At 39.5% G+C, this 20,981-nt stretch overlaps 1 protein-coding gene across 4 annotated transcripts in view; it reads right to left on the bottom strand.

Annotated features, from left to right (window-relative positions):
* Positions 1 to 20,981, bottom strand: part of LOC148878782 (exportin-4 protein) — a 156,895-nt gene that overhangs the window by 69,591 nt on the left and 66,323 nt on the right. For all 4 annotated transcript variants that reach the window (XM_088960143.1, XM_088960146.1, XM_088960144.1 and 1 more), the window contains exons 15-17: positions 20,859 to 20,968; positions 14,883 to 14,987; positions 13,922 to 13,995 (exon numbers count right to left, since the gene is read on the bottom strand). In XM_088960143.1, the coding sequence (XP_088816269.1) occupies positions 13,922 to 13,995; positions 14,883 to 14,987; positions 20,859 to 20,968 (289 nt within the window). The remainder of the gene's footprint in view (positions 1 to 13,921; positions 13,996 to 14,882; positions 14,988 to 20,858; positions 20,969 to 20,981) is intronic.

The following is a 20,981-nucleotide window of genomic DNA, read 5'->3' as shown; positions in this document are numbered from 1 at the left end:
GATAAGGTCAAGGCATTAGAGGTCTTAATGTCTCCCTTTCCCGAGATAGGGGCAAGAAAGCCATCAGCAAGGGATATCATTGAAAGGAGGGAGAAATCCATCGTATGGACACCAAGAAAGCAACGGAATAGGTGGGCGAATTTCAAAAATTTTTCTCCCTTCAATCAACTGGGAATCGTATTCCCTTATTTTAGAATCAATTATTCAAGGACCTACTCGAACCAAACCAAACCAGATCTGAGCCCAAGAACAAGGGAAAGGTTATACTTGATACGGAGATTCAAGATCTCCCAACGTCGGTGTTCACGCCCAAAGAAGTATCCAAGATCTGCTCCCGCTGAAGATGACATAGCGATGGTGGGGCAGAACCAACAGTGTACATCCTACGTACCGAACTCTTCGCAAGAATCCGTTGGAGGCTTAGAGCACCAAACCAAATCAGCCTTTCAGCAAAGACTGATCTCAAGAACTAGCTTCTTGACTTCCCTTCAGAGAAGTTCGAACCAAGCAGTAAGGTGGCGGCGGCTAGAGGAGTTCCTAAGGCTGAAAGTGGCGTGGATGCAGATTTCAGCTTAGGAAGATGAGATCCTATCTCAGATTGCAGAAAGTGTAACTACAAAACCCTAGGTCGAATTCTATGTAATTCAAGATTAGGGTTTCCTCTTTTCTTAGTGACCAAAAAACCTCATAATCCCATTAAGATTATCCCAATCCAAATCAGAATTTGGATAGGGGATAATCTTAATCCTATCTGCAGATTAGGTCAACCCATTCCTGATTTTATCAGGAGGTTACCAGATTCAAATCACATTTGAATTTGGTCTCCAAGAGTGGATAGGGTTAGAACCCTAATCCTTTAGCTAACCCTTATCCTAGATACGCCCCCTTAAGTGGGTGATCATATCAGCCTAGGTCAAAATGGGCTTTAGGCCCAATAAGTAATCAATGCTCAATAAGTTTCCAAGTTGTTGCCCAGTTGGGCTTCTTTGTATGGTGTGGGACCCAAGCATTGATCTATACATCAGCCACATGGGTTCAGCCCAGCCTTTGTTACAAGGCTTAGCCGAATTCACTAGAAAGCCCAATGAACCCCTTGAGCCCATGTAACCCTAAATGGTCTTACACTTAATCTCTCAGGCCATAATGATCAAACACTGCCCGACAAGAGAGGACCTCTCCCTCGGTTGCAAGGAACAGTGTTGCACTCTCTACTCACATGGATCCCGGGAATTAAAACCATTTGCAAACATTTTGAAACCGTATAAGTATATATATCATAAATATAAAATTTGCAAAACAAAATTTCAACGATTGAAATCAACTGTTGGCAGTTTGGTTTCCATTAGAGAGAGTGCATCCCCGATCATTACCTTTGTCCGACAAAGGGGTTGATCCTGTCACTATGATCACCCACTCAAACGAATTCTCAGACTGTCCCAACATACCAAGGTTTTGACCCCCGCTAAGGATCTCACTGATTGGCATATCAAAGACAGCCCAATCCGACACCCAATGCAGTATCATAATCGAGTCTAGGGATCAGGTGTAACTTTCTAGTTTTGCCCATCAATCTCCAAGGTCCAGGGCAATACTGGAAATCTGGTCCAGTTCAAGAATTCAAGTAATCCTACACTGCATGTGCCTTGGGTCTCAACCTGGCGGCTGAGACAAGCCATCCCAACACTTGGCAGCACACCAGTGTCAGCCTTGGCAAGATAAATCTCCCCAAACTTATCCAACGGCTGTGAATGTTCTAAACTAAGACGAGTCTCATTAAGTGTTCAGTTTAAGGGTCTTACACAGAAATATACCACACAACATGAATCAAACATGCACTTTATTCATTTACACTAAATGTCAAAAGTACATCAAAGCTGATTGGAGCTAAGGGCATACAAAACTGTCTAACAATCGTATCTCGGCCAAATGCACTAGAATCAATTATCCAAGGGGTTTTATGAGTACCTGAGACAGAAGCATGATCTGCAGTGACACGAATACTTGAGTCAACATATGTAGAGGAAGGAACAATCTCTGATGGAGCTGTAGTAGTGGACTCTAAATGACTGATATTCAGCCATACTTCTCATATTCAGCCCTGATGGCTACAAGCTATTCTCCTACTGACTTCTCTCCACCCTATCCTTGTTCACCTTGTGAAGAGGTGGCTACATTTGCATTTCCACCTTTTCTAGTTTCAAACCCTTTTCCACCATTTTCTTTCTTGAATCTGGCAGGAATGAGCTCTGGATGCAACAGCCAACATGGGTCTTTAGTGTGTTTAGGCTTCTTGCAGTATTCACGGATAAAAATCTTTCTTCCCAATGTTAACCTTCGGCTTCATCCCAGCATTGGCATAGTAATCAACATGGTTTCAAATGTCGCTAATGACGCCCGACATATGTCGATGTCGAGGCTCACCGACATGAAAATGGATGGTAATATAAAAATTACATTATTTCGGTCGACATTTCCTATATTCGACCAAATCGGTCCAAATAACCAAAAAAAAAGAAGTTTTTCCTATTATGTCGACAGGATGTCGACTAATCTCGACAGGATGTAAACTAATTTCGACAAGATGTCGACTAACGTACATTAATAATTTCTATTTATTATTTCAAACAAAATATTTATAAAAAAGAATTAACAAAATATAAAAACAAAAGAATAAATTAATTACTTTATAATATAAAACATAAAATATTTTTCAAGTAATAAAAAATTAACTAGTTAGTATTTTTAAAAATATTTATTAAAATTAGAAAATGTTTATTAAATTTTATAATAAATCTTATTCTACATTTAATATAAAAAATCAGAACAAATTTAATAAATTTTATACTAAATCATAATTTATTATAAATTTAGTACTAAAAATCATAATAAATTCATTAAGTTTTATAAGAAATCAGAATTTATCATAATCTTAATACTACAAATAGGAGAATCAGTTTACTAAATTTATAATAAACATAAATGTATTTCTGTTTAGTAGTGTGAATTAAACACATTAGAATTTATAATAAGTCGGAATTAAAAATAAGAAAAGAAAATATCAAATAACCTTGTAAAAACATCAAAATGCATAATAAATCAGTAAATCACCATTTACTAATTTGCTATTGATCTTAGTTTCTTAGCTTTATATAATGGTTGGGAATAAGATAATTGTCTAGAAATATGTATTCATGCTTCTTTTATCATTTTACAAAATATCTTTGCATATTTCCACATATTTCATAATATTTCCATAATGTCTCTAATTTTTACAATATTTCCTCACGACATTTCCGACATATATCCTATATTTTGGTAAGTGGCATTTCCATCGACATCGACATTTTAAACCATGGTAATCAACCTATAGCTCAACAGACTAAACTTGTCTTCTACTCTCCTCACTGTTCACCATAGCATATGCCTGAGACTAAGTCACCTCATCCTTTGCTAATATATTCTACCTCACAATGAATTTGGTGAGGAACTCAAGGACCCGATTTCTTTCCACTAGCTTCCTATATGTTTCAGCATCCTTTGTGCAACCCCAAACAACAGTCTCCATCAAATCAATCTCTTGCCAAAGAGATTTCAGCATAGAGAAGTAGATAGCTAAGGGCTTCTCCCCCTGCCTTAGATTATTCACATCATGCTTCAATTTGTATGCTCGAGCAACAATAAGCTTTTGGGAATAGGTCTCTGTGACACTATCCCACACTTCTTTTGCAATTTCCATCCACAGGTAATGATGACTAATGTGTGGTTGCATAGAATTCACTAAACAACCCACTACTGTATATCTTTCCTGCATCCAACTTTCATAGGTAGGATCATCCTCCTTCGGTTTCTTCTTGCTCCTAGTAATGTAACCCCATTTTCCTTTACTACACACATACATCTTAATAGATTGAGACCAAGCTAAATAATTGGTCCCATCTAACTTCACAATAGTCATAGCCACAAAAAGATTCACCACGAAACCCTCAAGTCCAAACTCAGAATTTGTGGAATATTTGGTCTCTCCTCCAGTTTGCTCCATTGAGTAAACAAATGCAAATGAAAATCAAATTAAGGTTCTACTAGGCTAGATTTACTGTTCTAAGCAAAGAACCCTTCAACCCCCCAAAATTAGGGTTTCGTAGGACTCGACAAGATGGGGAGAAGGAGAGAAACTTCAACCGCCCCTTCCAAAGGTTCTAGAACTCAATCCAACCAAAATCTCCGTCAATATAAATCAAAAGGCTTATCTTTGATCCCCAAATGCCTGGTTGAAACTATCTCTACAACCTGTAACAAGATTTCTCTAGTTATCTAGGGTTTTGGGGAAAAAAAATCTCCAAAAACCTGCCTTGGGCTTCAACTAGGGATAAAAGCCTCCACAAAACTCTCCAAAAAAACCTCCTAACTGGGCTGCATAAGTAGCTGATTGATCAACCAATCAATTCTTCATACACACTATGTATGGGCAAAGAAAAGAGAAAAAGGTTGAAAGTGAGAACCTGCACTGATACCAAGTTGAAAATTACACCAGTAGTAATTCAGATAATGCAAAGACTTCTTGCTCCCTAACAGTCAATGAATCATTTAAAGCCTTCTTGCTCTCTCGGTCCACCCTAAGCTCCTTTTCTTCCTCCTCTAACCTAGTCGTCACACCATCCTTAGGATTAGAACACCGAAGCAACTCCTCATCTCTCGTTTAAGTTTCAATACCCTCTTTCTCACCAAGTTTATATTTTAGGCCTTTGCCCCTAGAACTTCTCTTCAATAAACTTTCTTAAACTTGTTTCTAGGCCTAACACGAATCAGACCATCCTTTAGTCTTGAGAAAACATTTTAAACATGAATAATTCGGAACTTACCCGGGTCCCTAATCTTCTTCATCATCCCAAACCCATCTTCATCCCCTTCCTTGTTCACCAAACTTCTTCGCCCTAAGCAATGTTTTTGAACTGACGCTGTCGGACCATTCGGCCCAAGAACCGTCTAGGCACCAGTTACGTTTTACCCCAAGCCTAATCCCTAGCCAAAAACCGCTAAAATGATCAACGACCCAATGACCCAAGCAGTCAAACTATCAACCCGTTCAACAGTTTTTTGCAGTTTTATTTTAATTACTTTTCTAGTTTTTTTTATTTTTTGTTAGAATGGTCGTCCATTCAAACCAGATGATCAAACCATCGACTTGGAAACCAGTGGCCAAAACAGTTCCAGTTCTGGATCAGTTTTTAAAACATTGGTCCTAAGTCCACTCCAAGTTTGTCGACTTTGACAACAAATCTTAACAGATTATCAGAAACGTTAGCACTACCACTCTCTTCTTTTTTACCCTCCTCCCCTAAATTGCATACCTTTGTATTCCAGACTTCACTCCCTTCAATAACCTCCCCATATTCCCTCCATAATGTTCATTTCCCCCTCTTACCTCTCCCCTCTATTCTTCCCTTAAACATGCTTTCTTTCCCTCTTTTCCTCTTTCGAATTTCCCCAAGCTCCAATTAGAAGAAACCACCCCATTCCACTACATAGAATCAAAAGCAATCCCAACTACAAAAGACCCAAATCTAATAGTCATACTTGGTTGGCTCATCAACTTTATTCTGGTCCGCTTCATCCTTCTGACCACCTTCACCCATTGCAAAAAGTTGGCAATCCAATCCCTACTACATGGATGCCTCTCAGAACTAAACTGAGTTGCCTCTTTCTCATTGTTGCCGTCCTTTGTTCTCGAAATGCTCTTCTTCTATTTCTTTGCTTAAACTTAGCACCTTTCCCCTTTATTGCCATTAGGAAATTGAGCCCCATTTAATTACTCTTACACCTATTCTTCAAAATTGAAGAGTGGTTCCCACTCCCATAGCCAACAACTTTGCTCGTATGATTTGTCCTAACAAAATCAACTAAAAAGCTCCTATTTACTAACCCACATCTTTCCTACTCTTTCCCGTCAATTCCAGCCACATGTCTCATAGCAATGGAACCACTTAACTTCTTAAAGATGTGGACCCCACTTTGCCTTATTGTCCCTTGGGTATCTGAAAAGAAGTTAACACATTCATCCATAAAGCAGTGACTGAACTCATGGAATTCTCCCTCCTCTTCCATGTCATTCCTAAGGCTTTCATTAATTAGAATAATTTCATCCCCTTTTTTTAAATTACTACTTTACCCCCCAGGCCCTTTCAACTCCTCTGTCTTCAACCTCAGACCAATGGTTCATCTTCCCGAAAGGCAACTCATTACAGGGAGGATGTCTCCTCCCTGCAAGTCATCATCATTGCCTTCCTAAGTTCCGAGCAGGCCTCGGGAGAGGTAGCGATTTTCTTTGCCCTCCACAATGTTAGATATTCTCCTTCTATGAACATACACGTCATAACTCTCCCTTGCAAATAGTAATTCCATCGAGTTTGGAATTTCTTCTAGATCTTCAATTTCCACTAATAATCTTACAAAATCAATCTTCTCCCAGTTGTCATTCCTTTCATCGAAATTGAGAAATTTCCCAAACCTATCTCCAATCAGCTTGAAAGTCATCGGACCCCAAACATGCAACAGAATCCCCACTACTCCAATCTACACCGCCCTCCTCCTTTGTCCAGTCTGAACCTCCCCTACCGCTGGAAACCACCAGCACATCCTTAGATCTATCTCTCTCATTTTTTCCTTTTCTGAGTCCATCACCCATTCAGTGTTTTCCTTACTCTGAAGCATAAACAGGAACAGACCCCTAACCAGACTCCTGACGCCCACAACTCTTTCTTTCCCCCATTTTGACCCACTCGAGCTTCAATCGAATCCTTCTTCAACTCGCAGCCTATGAACCTACCAACAAGGCAAGTGTTCAAAAGCATCAAACTGCCAGTCAACTCTTCTATTTGTTCTTCCACGATTTCAATCCTTGTCTCCTTCTTGGTTCACATGATCAGTATCAACAACCTCACACTAACAACTACATCTCAGCTTCAGATGCCCTTTGGTAGAAGGGCCTCCACGCCTCCTTCAAATCGTTTGATTTCTCTACTTCCGCCATTTCTAGACACAAGACCATTTTGCATAAATCAAATTAACTAACCTGCTTTGAATAATTTGAGAACTTTGCATTTTGAATAATTGTTCATTTGAATAATTTGAGAACTTTGCATTTTGAAACTTGAAACGTAAAATGTATATAATCGTTAGTTGATTAGTTATTATTTTATTTAACACTTAAAAGCTAGAACTTATTGCTTATAAACTTCCATTTTATGGATATTTGCACCTTCTGTCATTCTAAATTGGTACACCACATGTTATTTTTATAATTTATAATTTTTCTAACTTTTGAGGCATACACCTCAGCTTTCTGGGCCATTATGCCTCAACTACGCCTTTATCCTTTTAAAACCTTGCATCTTGTAGAGAACACTGATGTGGGCCTCACTGCAGTGGTCCCCACTGTGTTCGTAGGACAGCAGTGTAGTTAATTGTTTCAGTTATAGTAGTGTCAGTTTGAGTCAGTTTGTTAATTCAGTTGTTATTTATTTCAGTTTTTATTTACTTTATTTATTATGTAAGTACCAAGGGCAGATGTGTCCTTTCCATTATGTACTAAACATAACCTATAAATATTAAGAGAGTGGCGGTGGCAGATGAGTAAGAATCTGTCCCTCCTTTCAACAACTTGTGTTCTCTTGTTTCTCTTCTATTCTCTCTCCTTTCTCTCACTTTCTCTTCTATTTTGCAAACCTAAAACCTTTTAGGATTCAAGACTGATTACAGTCTTGATCTTCTACTTGGTATCAGAGCCAGTCTAGGGCTTCTCATGCGTGTCTAGTCCAGCCGACCACATGAGGACTAGCTAGGGCTGGAAGCTTTGAAGAAGTTTTTCGGTGGCTGAATCTTGGAGATTACCAGGAGAGGTTCGCAGCATTTGAAGACTTGCCGCGGCTTGTAGAGAGTTGGTAATCAGGAAGAGGCAGTGAAGGTTAGGGTTCAGGTAACCCTAGAAGACAGTTAACCGAAGTACATAAGTAAGTTTTTTTTACTGAGTTTCAGAGGCTGCAATTAGTCGAGATAGGTTGGACCTATCTAGAAAGAGGGGCCAGACTGTGTTCAAGTTTGTTCTAGGGTTTGGCTTGCCGAATTGTGTTTAAGTTTGTATCTAGGGTTTGACTGTTTGGCCGAACCCCCCTCTTCAAAGGTGATTAGTTTTTAGAGTTTCATATTGCCCTACGATAAGTCCCACTTGTGCGGACTGCTTGGAGAGTGCAACTGGGCACTTACTTCAGACCTACAGTTGAAACCCTATTTTTGCTCTCGCAACAGTGGGCCCCACAGTAGTGATTTCAGAAAATAGCATCTCAGGTTGATAGGTTGCCTGGTACTGTGCATGCTGATTGATTTCATATCAGGTTTGAGTTGATTTCTTGCATATACTGAGATAGGCGATTGATTTCAGATCAGATTTGGGTTGGTTTCAGATCGGATCAGATCAGATTTGTGTTGGTTTCGGATCAGATTTCAGACTTACTTGTTTGACTCTGTTTTCTGGTATAATTGCTCTAACAGTTTGTAGCCATTGAATCTTGATCAAAGATGGAGTTTAAGGGTCAGGGAGAAAGTAGTTTTGGAAACCACAATTATGGTAGTGTATCTAAAACCGGGTTTCAGATTACAACTATGAGATTTGATGGGTCAAATTATTTGGAGTGGGCGCAATCAGCCATGATGGCTATTGGAGGAAAGAGAAAAACTGGGTTACCTCTTGAGAGATGTGAAAGAACCTTCCAAAGAGGACCCAACATACACCAAGTGGGTTCAAGAGAACTATTTAGTTATGGCATGGTTGTGTAATCTATGCAGCTATATATCAACCGAAATTACTTGTGGGCAAAGACAGCCAAAGAGATATGGGATGTTGTGAAAGAAACCTATTCCCAACCCCTTAATGTTGCCAGAGCCTATGAACTGAAGTGTGAGGTGAACAGCCTTAAACAAGGAGAGAAGCCTATTTCTGTCTACTTCTCTACCTTGAAATCCTTGTGGCATGAGATTGACCATCTAGAGACCCTTGAGTGGGAGAGTACCAAAGATGCACAGACTCACAGAAAGCAAGTCGAGACGAATAAGGTATTTGAGTTTCTGGCTGGTTTGAATTCAGAATATGACATTGTGCGACAACAAATATTGACAAGAGATAGTGTGACCCTTTCTCAAGCATACTCCCTGGTGCATAGTGAAGAGACCAGGAGGAAAGTCATGATGCAGCCTCAGCCCTCTTTCCTAGCCTTGACAGCTATTAAACCCAAGCCAAGGGGTGACTCAGAAAGGGACCGGAAGAAGGAAGATAAACGGGATCTGGTATGTGAACATTGCAAGAAACCCAAGCACACAAAAGAGACTTGTTGGAAGCTACATCCTCACTTGGTCCCAGCAAAACTAAGAAATAAGAAGGGTAACGCTCATATGGCAGTGAACACTGATTCAACATCCTCATCAGGCACATCCCTGAAGACTTTAGTTGCTGTTCGGGCTGCCCTCATACAGTTGGAAAAGGAAGTTGGGAGTTCAGCTCAACCATCTCAGTCACCATCAGCTCCTGCCACATCTGTGTTTGCACATTCAGGTACTCGAGCCTCAGCTTACCATGCTTCAGCTCCAGGTAATACTGATCACTGTTGGGTAATAGATTCAGGTGCATCTGACCATATGACTAGCTTGCCATCTTTGTTCACTTCTTATCACTTGTCCTCTGGCCGAGATAGAATATCCAATGCTTATGGCTCTCTTGTTCCCATTTCGGGCAAGGGGACATCAAGCTATCGGATACTATCTCTTTATCTTCTGTCTTGCATGTTCCTAAGCTTGATACTAACCTGCTTTCAGTTAGTAATATTACCAAACACATGAACTGTTCAGTAACCTTTTTCCCTTACGAATGTGTTTTTCAGGATTTGGTGACGAGGAAGGTGATTGGGACTGGCCGTGAGACGAACGGGATCTATCTGCTTGGAGAGAGTTCTTGTCGGGAGGAGTCGGTGGATAAGAAGTCTTTTGTTTCCCAGTCTGTGAGTTCGGTTATGCTTTGGCATAACCGATTGGGTCATTTGTCTTTTAAGTCTTTGAAGAGTCTGTTCCCTGCTTTATTTGAGTCTGTTGAGTTATCAAAGTTGAGGTGTGAGAGTTGTGAGTTTGCCAAACATTGTAGAACCTCTTATTCTTTAAGTAATAAAAGGAGCAATTCCTCTTTTGATATTGTGCATACTGATGTTTGGGGGCCATATCATATCTCTTCTATGGGTGGGTAGATATTTTCTACTGTTTGTTGATGACCATACCCGGTTTTCTTGGGTCTATCTTATGTGTTCTCGAGATGAGGTTCCTGCTCTGACCCAAAACTTCCATCAGATGGTTCTCACTCAGTTTGGAACCAAAATCAAAGTTCTTAGATCTGATAATGCAAAGGAATACTTTACTCAGCCATTGACCTCCTACCTTCTTAGCCATGGAGTTATTCACCAGAGCACTTGCCCTTATACACTACAACAGAACGGCGTTGCCCAAAGGAAGAATAGGCATATCTTAGAGGTGGCTAAAAGCATTATGATTACCTCCAATGTACCTATTCGCTTCTGGGGTGATACTATCCTCACGGCAATTTATCTCATTAATCGAGTTCCTTCCCGGGTCCTTGATATGAGAACCCCCTTTTCCCTTCTATACCCAGATGAGGAGTTGTTCATTGTTCCCCTTAAAACCTTTGGTTGTACCTGTTTCGTTCAGCTTCTCGAGCCTCATCATTCCAAGTTTGAACCTAAGGCCTCCAAATGCATTTTCCTTGGTTATGCACAAACTCAAAAGGGTTATTGCTGCTATGATCCGGTTTCAGAGAAGTGGTTTGTCTCCATGGATGTCACCTTCTTTGAGGAGACACCCTATTATCCTAGGGTTTCTCCTCAAAGGGAGTGTAGTGAGAGTGGGGCTGTTTTGAGTTTCTTTCCTCAGGGGGAGAGCAATGAGAGTGGGAGTGGGGCTGGTAGAAGTGGGGCTGTTCCTTTACCTATTCCACTAGGTAATGAAGGTTGTAGTGGTGACGGTGGTCAGAGGGAGCCGGAGTTGAGAGTCTATCACAGGCGATGCAAGCAGGTTGATCCTAGTCTTTAGCAGCCCCGACCAGCTCCAGTTCCTTCTACGCCTCCAAATCCAGAGCCTACTGAGATACCTCTCACTGTTGCCACTTCCCCTCCTGTGGATGACCTTGATCTCCCTATTTCCATTCGCAAAGGGAAACGACATTGCACCACTTCTACAGCTCACAGCATCTCACAGTTCTTATCCTATGATCGTCTATCACCATCTTACCGGTCCTATCTCACTTCCATTGTCGATGTCCCTATTCCAAGAACAGTGCAAGAAGCCTTATCAGTTCCAGAATGGAAAGATGCAATGCAAGTCTAAAAGGATGCCCTGTTGAAGAATAATACTTGGGCACTGGTTGACCCACCAAAAGGAAAAAAACCGGTGGGATGCAGATCGGTATTCACTATGAAGCATAATGTCGATGGCTCTATTGAAAGGTACAAAGCCCGGCTGGTTGCAAAGGGGTTCACTCAGACTTATGGTATAACCTACTTGGAGACCTTTGCCCCAGTAGCCAAGATGATCACCATTCGAGTTTTGTTATCCCTTGCAGCAAATCATTCTTGGCCCCTATTTCAGATGGATGTTAAAAATGCCTTTCTGAATGGAGACTTACAAGAAGAGGTTTACATGCAGTTGCCTCCTGGATTCTATGATACAGAGACAGGTAAGAATGTATGCCGACTGAACAAGGCATTGTATGGTTTGAAGCAGTCACCTAGAGCCTGGTTTGATAGGTCCAGATTAGCCCTTGGAAGGTTTGGTTATGTACAGGACCAGTCAGATCATACACTTAATCAAGAGGGTGGAGTCCTCTCTGACACTACTAGCAGTATATGTTGATGATATTGTGGTGACAGGAAATGACAGTCATGAGATTGAGTCCCTCAAACAGCTCCTTCATCAAGAGTTTGAGGTGAAAGATCTTGGTGCACTACGGTACTTTTTGGGTATTGAGGTTGCTAGATCCAAGCAGGAGATTTTTATCTCTCAGAGAAAATATGTTCTAGATCTGTTGGCAGAAACTGGAAAGTTAGGTGTTAAGCCGGCCGATACACCCATTGAACAAAATCACAAGATTAGTGCAGAGGGTGGGGAGCCTCTTGAAGACAAAGTTATGTTCCAACGGTTGGTTAGAAAGCTTCTATATCTCTGCCTCACTCAGTCGGATATCAGCTATGCAGTTAGTGTTGTTAGCCAGTACATGCACTCCCCTAGAACTTCTCATCTTCTTGCAACTGAGAGAATATTAGCATACTTGAAGAGATGCCCGGGTAGAGGTATATTCCTCAAGAACAATAATCACATGAGGGTGGAAGTCTATACAGATACTGATTGGGTTGGAAGTGTTGATGACAGAAGGTCTACCTCTGGATATTGTGCCCTGGTTGGAGGTAACCTTGTCTCTTGGAGGAGTAAGAAGCAAAGTGTTGTTTCCCACTCCAGTGCTGAAGCGGAATACAGGTCAATGGCTAATGGAGTGGCTGAAATCTTATGGCTGAGGTCACTACTTGAAGAGTTGGGTATTGACTATGAAAAGCCCTTAATGTTGTATTGTGATAATCAGGCAACTATTAATATAGCCCACAACCCCGTGCAGCATGACAAAACTAAACATATAGAATTTGATCGATATTTTGTGTGAGAAAGGGTCACATCACAAGAAGTGTGTCTTCCATACATCACATCTAATATGCAGCTCACGGATATCCTCACCAAGGTTGTACAAAGGAAGAAGTTAGAGACAGACCTATCCAAGTTGGGCATGATAGATATCTACTCCCAACTTGAGGGGGAGTGTAGAGAACACTGATGTGGGCCCCACTGCAGTGGTCCCCATTGTGTTCGTAGGACAGCAGTGTAATTATTTGTTTCAGTTATAGTAGTGTCAGTTTGAGTCAGTTTGTTAATTCAGTTGTTATTTATTTCAGTTTTTATTTACTTTATTTATTATGTAAGTACCAAGGGCAGATGTGTCATTTCCATTATGTACTAAACATAACCTATAAATATTAAGAGAGTGGCGGCGGCAGATGAGTAAGAATCTGTCCCTCCTTTCAACAACTTGTGTTCTCTTGTTTCTCTTCTATTCTCTCTCATTTCTCTCACTTTCTCTTCTATTTTGCAAACCTAAAACCTTTTAGGATGCAAGACTGATTACAGTCTTGATCTTCTACTCATCTATTTCACATTTTACCCAAGGTTAACCACCTCATAGGGAAGCAACATTTCAGAAATGTTATAAAAAAATTATTTAAGCAATAAATTCATTTGAGAGTAATCTAGCAAAAATCTATTTCACATTTCACTGAAATGAAACAAGAAAGTGTATCATTTTTCCAGGTTTGGTGCCTTCACAGCTACACCAAATGTGCCACATATGTTTATGCCATTGAGGATGATGTGCCATGAAGAAACAATGGATGATGTGCCATGAAGAAAATAGTAAAAAGCATAAATATTCAAAAGGAAAATAAAGGGAAAAAGGCCTAAATCTCCTAAAATGATAGATAAGAATTTGGTAAGAGCACTTGTGATACCATAAATGATTATAACATGTTTATAACTAGAAATTCTGGCATGCAAATCACAATAAGCCTGTTCTTCTAACAAGGTACATAATAAACTGCACTGCAAGTGGAAGAAACATAGCAACTATAGCATAACAAAGTAAGCTTGTCATTTCATGTTTATTATATGGACAGGAAGGTATACAAGATTGATTCATTTTTCCATCTTCTTAGAATAAAAATAACTACCACCTCAATTGAGTGCATGTACTAATAGTGAAAGTGAGAACTTCTACCCATAAAGTATAACAACAGGATGCTTTTCTGCTTCCACGATATCCACAAAATTGCATTGCAGTGCCTCCGGAACCTGATTGTCAAAGAGTATAGACCATTAGTGGTGTTCTCACCCCCACCAAGCAAAAGCAAATAAATAAACAAACTAATAGCAATGATGCCAATCATTTTCTAATAATCAACCACTAGATTGGTACTATTAAAAATGAAAAAAAAAATGTAAGCATACTTCATGATGGATAAAATAATGCACTAAGCCTTTTTTTTCTAATTGGTAATGAATGAAGCTTTTATTTTGCCCCCAAAATTATATATAGTACATGAATCATAGAAATGTATGTCCAATGCTTGTTTCTAAGTTTGGGGAGGTAAAGTGGTTTGAATTTCTATTGTAACCTTAGTGACAAATAAATGGTGTCCATGAAACATTCTAAAGAATCACTGTTTGACCTATCTATAGATAATCAATAATACATTTAGAAGGGGGAGCCAAAGGACAGCTTAAAGTGAAAATGTGAAATCCCCCCTATAGTGAAAGTCAACAAATTATGGAGTTCTCAAACACCTTCAAGAGTGGAAATAATACATATTTTGTTAATGTAGCAAAAGAAGAATCCCTCACTGGTAAAGTTAAGTTAATTGTCTCTGAAAGATGAGTGGAGATTCCCCACCAATATTGGCAATTTTATAAATGCAATGGCCAATATAGATCTTCAGATAGAAGCATAATTCAACCATTAAATGGATGTGTTATTTCATAAATGTCAAAATACTTCATGTATCATTTAAAACACCTATATCCTTTCCAGCTCTTTACTTATTTCAAAAAGTGAAAGTAATATCCAATCAAGATAAACATCAAGAATTTGCATTCCCAGCTGAAGAACGTATATTTTCTTAATGATAAGGGTACATTAGCATTGAAAACTCAAAGGAGGGAGGAAGAACAAGATCAGTTACCAAGGGTGTTTCTCCCTCTCCTTCATCAGCAAGAACATGTCCAGTTATCAGTAATAGAGAATAAAGTTCCTCCAGAGTGCGTGTAGGATCAGATTTGCCTCTGCCCTACAAAACAAAGCATAAGACTAAACAGATAAGCAATTAATAGTTTAATACCAATCATGAGAGAAACAACACAAGCTAAAAGGTAAGTAAGATAGAAAGATTGCTTGTTCTTTTTCTTTTTTGGAAAAGGGCCCATTACTTGGGTCTCTTTGATCCAAACTTCTTCAGACAGCCAAAGAAAAGAGGAAGATTATTGTGGAAAAATTTTCAATGAAAAGAGTAGGCCAGAGGCGGAAATCATAGACATAGTAAAAATAAAAGCTGCAAAACGGGTGAAGACTCTGGAAGCTTTCCAAGTTTTCTCACTGAATAACATTCTGAGAACTTGGAAGTGGCTCTTTCAGCCCAAGGAAAGGAAAGAACAATCATGGACTGGAGACCCCTGGCAACCAACTTTATAAAACTTAACTTTGATGGAAGTTTAATTGATAATCAAGCTGTGGCTGGTTTAGGAGGTGTACTCCAAGATTCAGAAGGAAAGGCGCTAGCTCTGTATTCAGGACCATTAGAGCAAGAGGATACATTGACAGAAGAATTGTTTGGATACCACATGGATTAAAATTTGCTAAGCAATTTGGATTCCACAACTTGGAGGTGGAAGGGGATTCTCAGGTGGTCATTTCTTGAACAAGATGCAGTACCCAAATCCCATGAATCCATAGACACACAGTTCAGGAAATTGAAAGTATTAAAAGGGAGTTGACTGTTTCTTTTAAATGGGTGAGACAAAGAGCAAATGAGATGGTGGATACTCTAGTTAAACAAGGGGTGTTAGACATCAAATGTTTTGGGAAAAACTGTAAATTTATTGTTTGGAATGGAGAATATCCCCACCTCATTGTAATCTTCAAGTTTGGCTTTAATAGAATCTTCTCTTATTGATCAAAAAAAGGGGGGCCATTACTTGGCGTAATAGTAAATTCTCGGGCTGTCAAGCGTGACAATGTCAGTTCAAGTCTGCGAGTGGCCACTTTTTTATTGCAAACAGTAACTTTCATTAAATAAGAGATTTCAAAGTACAATGTCAACCATCCTAAGGAAGGTGTTGACCCCAAAACATTTTGATGATTACACCACTGCCCAAAACAAATTATACCTAGTAGTCCCTTGTTTTGCTAAGGTATCAGCTGGCCCATTAGCTGATCTTCTAGTCCACTTAAAGCATACTCCAATCTCCCTTGCTATACAATAGATTTCCCTCACCATCTATCTGATTGTGTCCACCCAATTAGCAACTTAGAGTCCTCTTCCATCTCAATTTGGTGTAGACCCAACTGTTTAGCAAGCCTTACACCTTGAAGTAAAGCCATCACCTCCACTCTCAATGAATCACCCACTCCTATTGGTCCCAAATACATAGCAACTACTCTACCCTCTCCATCTCTGAAAACACTCCCTATACTAGATGGGCCTGGATTGCCAATAGAACTTCCAACAAAATTCAGCTTTACCCTTTGTTGCGTTGACAGACCAAAAGCTGCAAAACATTAGCATCTAACCATATGGTACTGATGTTGGAAGCTATCACAAATGAACTGATGCATTCAAGTGCATCCATCAACCTAAATAAATAAAATAAGAAACTGGGTATACACTTCATGTCATGCATATTAAGAGTGACATGAGCATGTAACAAAGAAAAGAAAACATAGAAGAAGAAAAGGAAACCAAACTTCTCCTGATTCCTCATCCTATGACAATTTTGTATTTTTTCGATCTGGTGTTTTTTTTATCAATTTTAGTTTTTTGTAGCTTTCTGATTTAAAATTGTGCCAACAGTGTCCTTAATTAATCTAGAATCAAATAGGTTAAAAGACAATATTTGGTGAATGTGTAGACTTTAGAGAAAGTGAAGTTGGAATTTCATCTTGGAAACAGTTTCTCAGTATGTGCACTTGTGCAGGGATAAGGCTGTGTACAGCTGTCCCTCCCCAGACCCCACATTGGCGGGAGCCTCGTGCACTGGGCTGCCCTGAAGTTGGAATTTCATCACATTTCAGATGGATCAAGACTTGCCCATTCCGGCAGAAGGGTTTTTCAGTTGCCTATCCAACAAAGGGAATCAGTCATAGCAAATTCAATAACAGGTTTTTAGTTATTTCAGAACAGAAGCAAATCTATTGTACGAGCTACATTATCTTATCATCATCATACCAGTTTAGTACATATCTCTTATTTTCTCTATTATTTTTTTGTAGAATCTAATTTACTATATTATTGTTTTTCTTTATTGGTATTCTATTATTCTTATTCTTATTCTTCTTTGACTTTATATCTGCACTAACTCTTCAAAATATAACTTGAAAATCACTAAGTCTTCACTTATTTCTCCCCTTTCTTGTTTCTCTATTTCTGTGTTGTGAACAGCGGCATTCTAGGTTTTCTTAAATTACATCTTCTGTTCAAAAGTGCTATTTCAGATTCTACTTTGTGTAACTAAAAGTTGCACCAGCAACCGTCTCCTCCCCTCCCCCTGCTCCAGTACTAAAACACAATAAAAACATCCCACAATAATTATCACAACTTTATATCACTTTTTTATGAGTCAACACAACTTTATATATCAATTTTGTCTTTAAATATAAGCACCAAAGTGCTCTTTCTCCGGTCATCTTGCATCCTCTTTGTTTCATTTTCTTATTAAATAGCTTAGTTAGGTATATTAGGTCTACCACTCCCATATCTTCTGTTCAACAAGACCCCCCCTTTGAACTAATGTTATGCATCTTTATTCTTCTTAATATAAAAGAATTTTATTAAAAATAAAGAAAAAAATGAGATCCCCCCTTCCTCTTCATCCTCCTCCTAACCCCCCTCCTCTTAAGGAGGCATAAGCCTCCTTGTGTTCGGCAGGCTTACGCCTCTTGTGTTCTGAACTATGCCTCACACCTCTAGGTAATGGAACACCTCGTGTCACGCCTCCGCGTTCTAAAACATTGGTACAATGGTTGTCTTAAACACCGAAAAATGTAGTTGGCCACATTAACACTCTCCGAGGACATAACAACAAGCACTAAAACAAAATCTTTTACATTACTTGGCCCCGAAACATACTATCCTTCAATACTTTGGCAAACCATCTGCCTGCCCGTTTGCAGATCATGGGATCCAAATTATACCTGCTCACTTTTTTTTCGAAGATAAATAAAAAATAAAATTTATTAAGAAAACAAAAAAGGATACAACAGGGTGATAATAAATCACCCACCCAAAGAACTACCCAAAAATTTCAGCTTAACTCCTAGTACAAAATATGATCAACCCTACAAACATCAAAGACATCCTGAAAACCCCACCCGAAAGACAGCTACGAAGAACCCATCACAAATATCAAAAAATCCCTTCCACTAAACAAGACAAAAAACATACAGTAATATGATATCCCAACCATCCCCCCAATCCCTACCTTAAAACAATGAAATGCACCCCGAACCCAAAAGACCCTTTCTGACAAAAGGATGATCTCAAACTTTACCCAATTTCTCAGTCCATCCAGATTTTAAACAGAGCTTCCACTTCTTATCTGAGAGTTTTTTTTCTTCTTCCTCTTCTTCTTTGGCCACATCCCAAATACTCCCAATTTTAATCTAGCAAAAACTTTTGAAACTTGCACTGCTTGGTTAGTTTTCTGTCTTCTGAATCATCTTACTGCGTTAGGAATTGTCTCCACAGTCGAAGAGGCCTCCCTTCTATCATTGATTCTCTCCAATTCAAAAATTGTATTCTTTTCAAAAAAAATCTAACTGCACCCGAGACTTCTCTCTTAGAATTCCCCTCCCCTATGACTCCACCCATCTTCACGCTCACTTTCCCCTCAGCCATCTGAGAGACCAAATCAGCCACCTTGTTTTCTAATGTGAATGTCTCCATATCCTTCTCCTTCAACAGATCTCTATTCTCTTCTTCCACCTCCCTGAAGGATTCCTTAGCAAAATCCTCCCACCCCCCAGGAAGAATAATCCCAAAGTTATACTAATTTCCACCTCTTTGTTCAGCACCATTTCCATATCCGCTGTCTTCTCAATTACGTGAGTTTCATCCATAATTACTACTTCCTCCTCTGTAATCGAGACTACACCACCCTCATCGCCTGTGACCTTATCATCTTGTAAAGGTCTAGTTCTATATTTTTGTTTTTTCTTTGTACTTTTGACAAAGGTTTTCCTCCCTTTTTACCCTTCTCAACATCCATCTCTACTCTTTCACTAACATTCATGATTACATCGCCTTCTAGCTCATGCTCTGTTTGAACGCAGTCCCCCTCTCCCTCCCTCCACATAACTCTTTCCCAAATTGTTATTCCTTCCAATCCCTTCTTCTTCTTTCTCTGACTTTTCCAACTCTTTGAGGTCATCTTCTCTTACACTGTTGATTTCTATTATAGAACCGTTTTCTGATATAAAGCATTCACCAGCTTTGCATTCTATCCTCTCCACTCTGTATTCTGCCCCTGAAACTCCCATTTCTTTTGACTTGACCACTTTTGAAGATGACATAAGTCGATTGGCCAGAGTATTGGATAATGCCCATCATCTCGAGTCAATAAACTTGGGTCCATTAAACTCTCAAAAATCACCTTTAAGAGCAGACTCGCCAGGATAATCCAACGAGTTGCTAAAGTCCCTCTGAGTTCCACCTAGTTCAGAGCAATCGCCCCTAATACCGAGCCTGCTCTCTTTGCCTATTTTATCGCCTAACCCAATCAGGTCTAACATGTCGCCCAATTTTGAAATTTCATTAACCTTTCGTTTCTCGAGATTACTCTCCACCTTTTCAAAACCATTTAAACCATCTAACCTATCCTGTGTAATTATTGTTCCTTTTTCCTTCCGTCCTCTCTTCTTCCAAACCGAGTTCATCTGTCGACAATCGCTCTTCCAAACCTTTGCTTCTGCGTTGCCTCCAACCTGTCACATCAGCTTCAACTTCAACCTCTAGACCTTCCCCCAGAGTGATGTTTCATGCTCCGTCAAGATCCAAACACCATTTGAAAAAACATCAAGAGATCTAGGAACCTCCTCCAGCTTCACTCCAACAACTTCAACCATTGTGGAACTAAGCTTCAAGGTATCACAAGATATGAAGATCTCAGATGACTCATCAGTGGTTAAATCACAACCCCCTATCATATTTCTGATTTCTCAACAGCATATCTGAATTTCCATGAGATCTCAGATGTCCCCAATCACAATTCTTGAATCTCCTTTAATGATCAGATTTCTGATGTTCAAAGATTTTTCCCTTCTTTTTCCGTGGAGAATTGCCCAAGTTGCTACCTCGATTGAGTCTTCAATCCCTATAGGTACCAAAAACAATGCAATAATGCTTCCTTCCTCATATCTGAACACTCAATTGCCTGAGATACCTGGATTTCCTATGTACAGCTATCAAATTTTAGCTTTATATAGCCTGTTCTAGAAGGAATCCATCTAGCCATGAGGACTGATCTCACCGAATGAGCTGCTTTGTTAGACATATTGTCAATGAATTCCTCAACAAACCTCAGCTCTTATTGCCGAACAGGTGGGCGTTTCTTATCTCCACCCTTTTCTGTCATGCAGACTTCCTTTCTAATGTTCTTTGTCTCTTTATCCTCTTTCAATAAGTTCAGTTCCATAATAGTGTAAAAGCAAAAATTATAGCCATGAGTTGGGACTAGCAGTGGAAAACCTGTTATCACCTAAGGCCAACCAAAACCATACCAAGTCAATTCGATCAGTTAGACAAAAGGAATGGCTTTTACCTTAAAATTTGGTCAAAAGCCTTAGAGGCAACTCGAAGCAAGAAATAATCACGCCAAATCACCAAACAGAATTCCAAGGTTTTAAGCCTTAAGGCACAATGTTACTGTTAAATAAAATGAAAAATCACCTGATGAAGTGATGAAAAGCGCTCAGAAAACAGTCGGTCAAGTAAAGGAATTGTCACATCAATTGCAGCTCGAGCAATAAGAGCATAAGAGCTCAACCTCTCATCCATTACTGCCAATAAATT

The sequence above is a fragment of the Nelumbo lutea genome, chromosome 1, assembly GCF_056320005.1.
Source record: "Nelumbo lutea isolate HS-2025 chromosome 1, American lotus-T2T, whole genome shotgun sequence".
NCBI lineage: Eukaryota > Viridiplantae > Streptophyta > Magnoliopsida > Proteales > Nelumbonaceae > Nelumbo > Nelumbo lutea.
The sequence above is the reverse complement of the archived record's forward strand: the minus strand, read 5'-3'. Positions and strand labels throughout refer to the sequence as shown.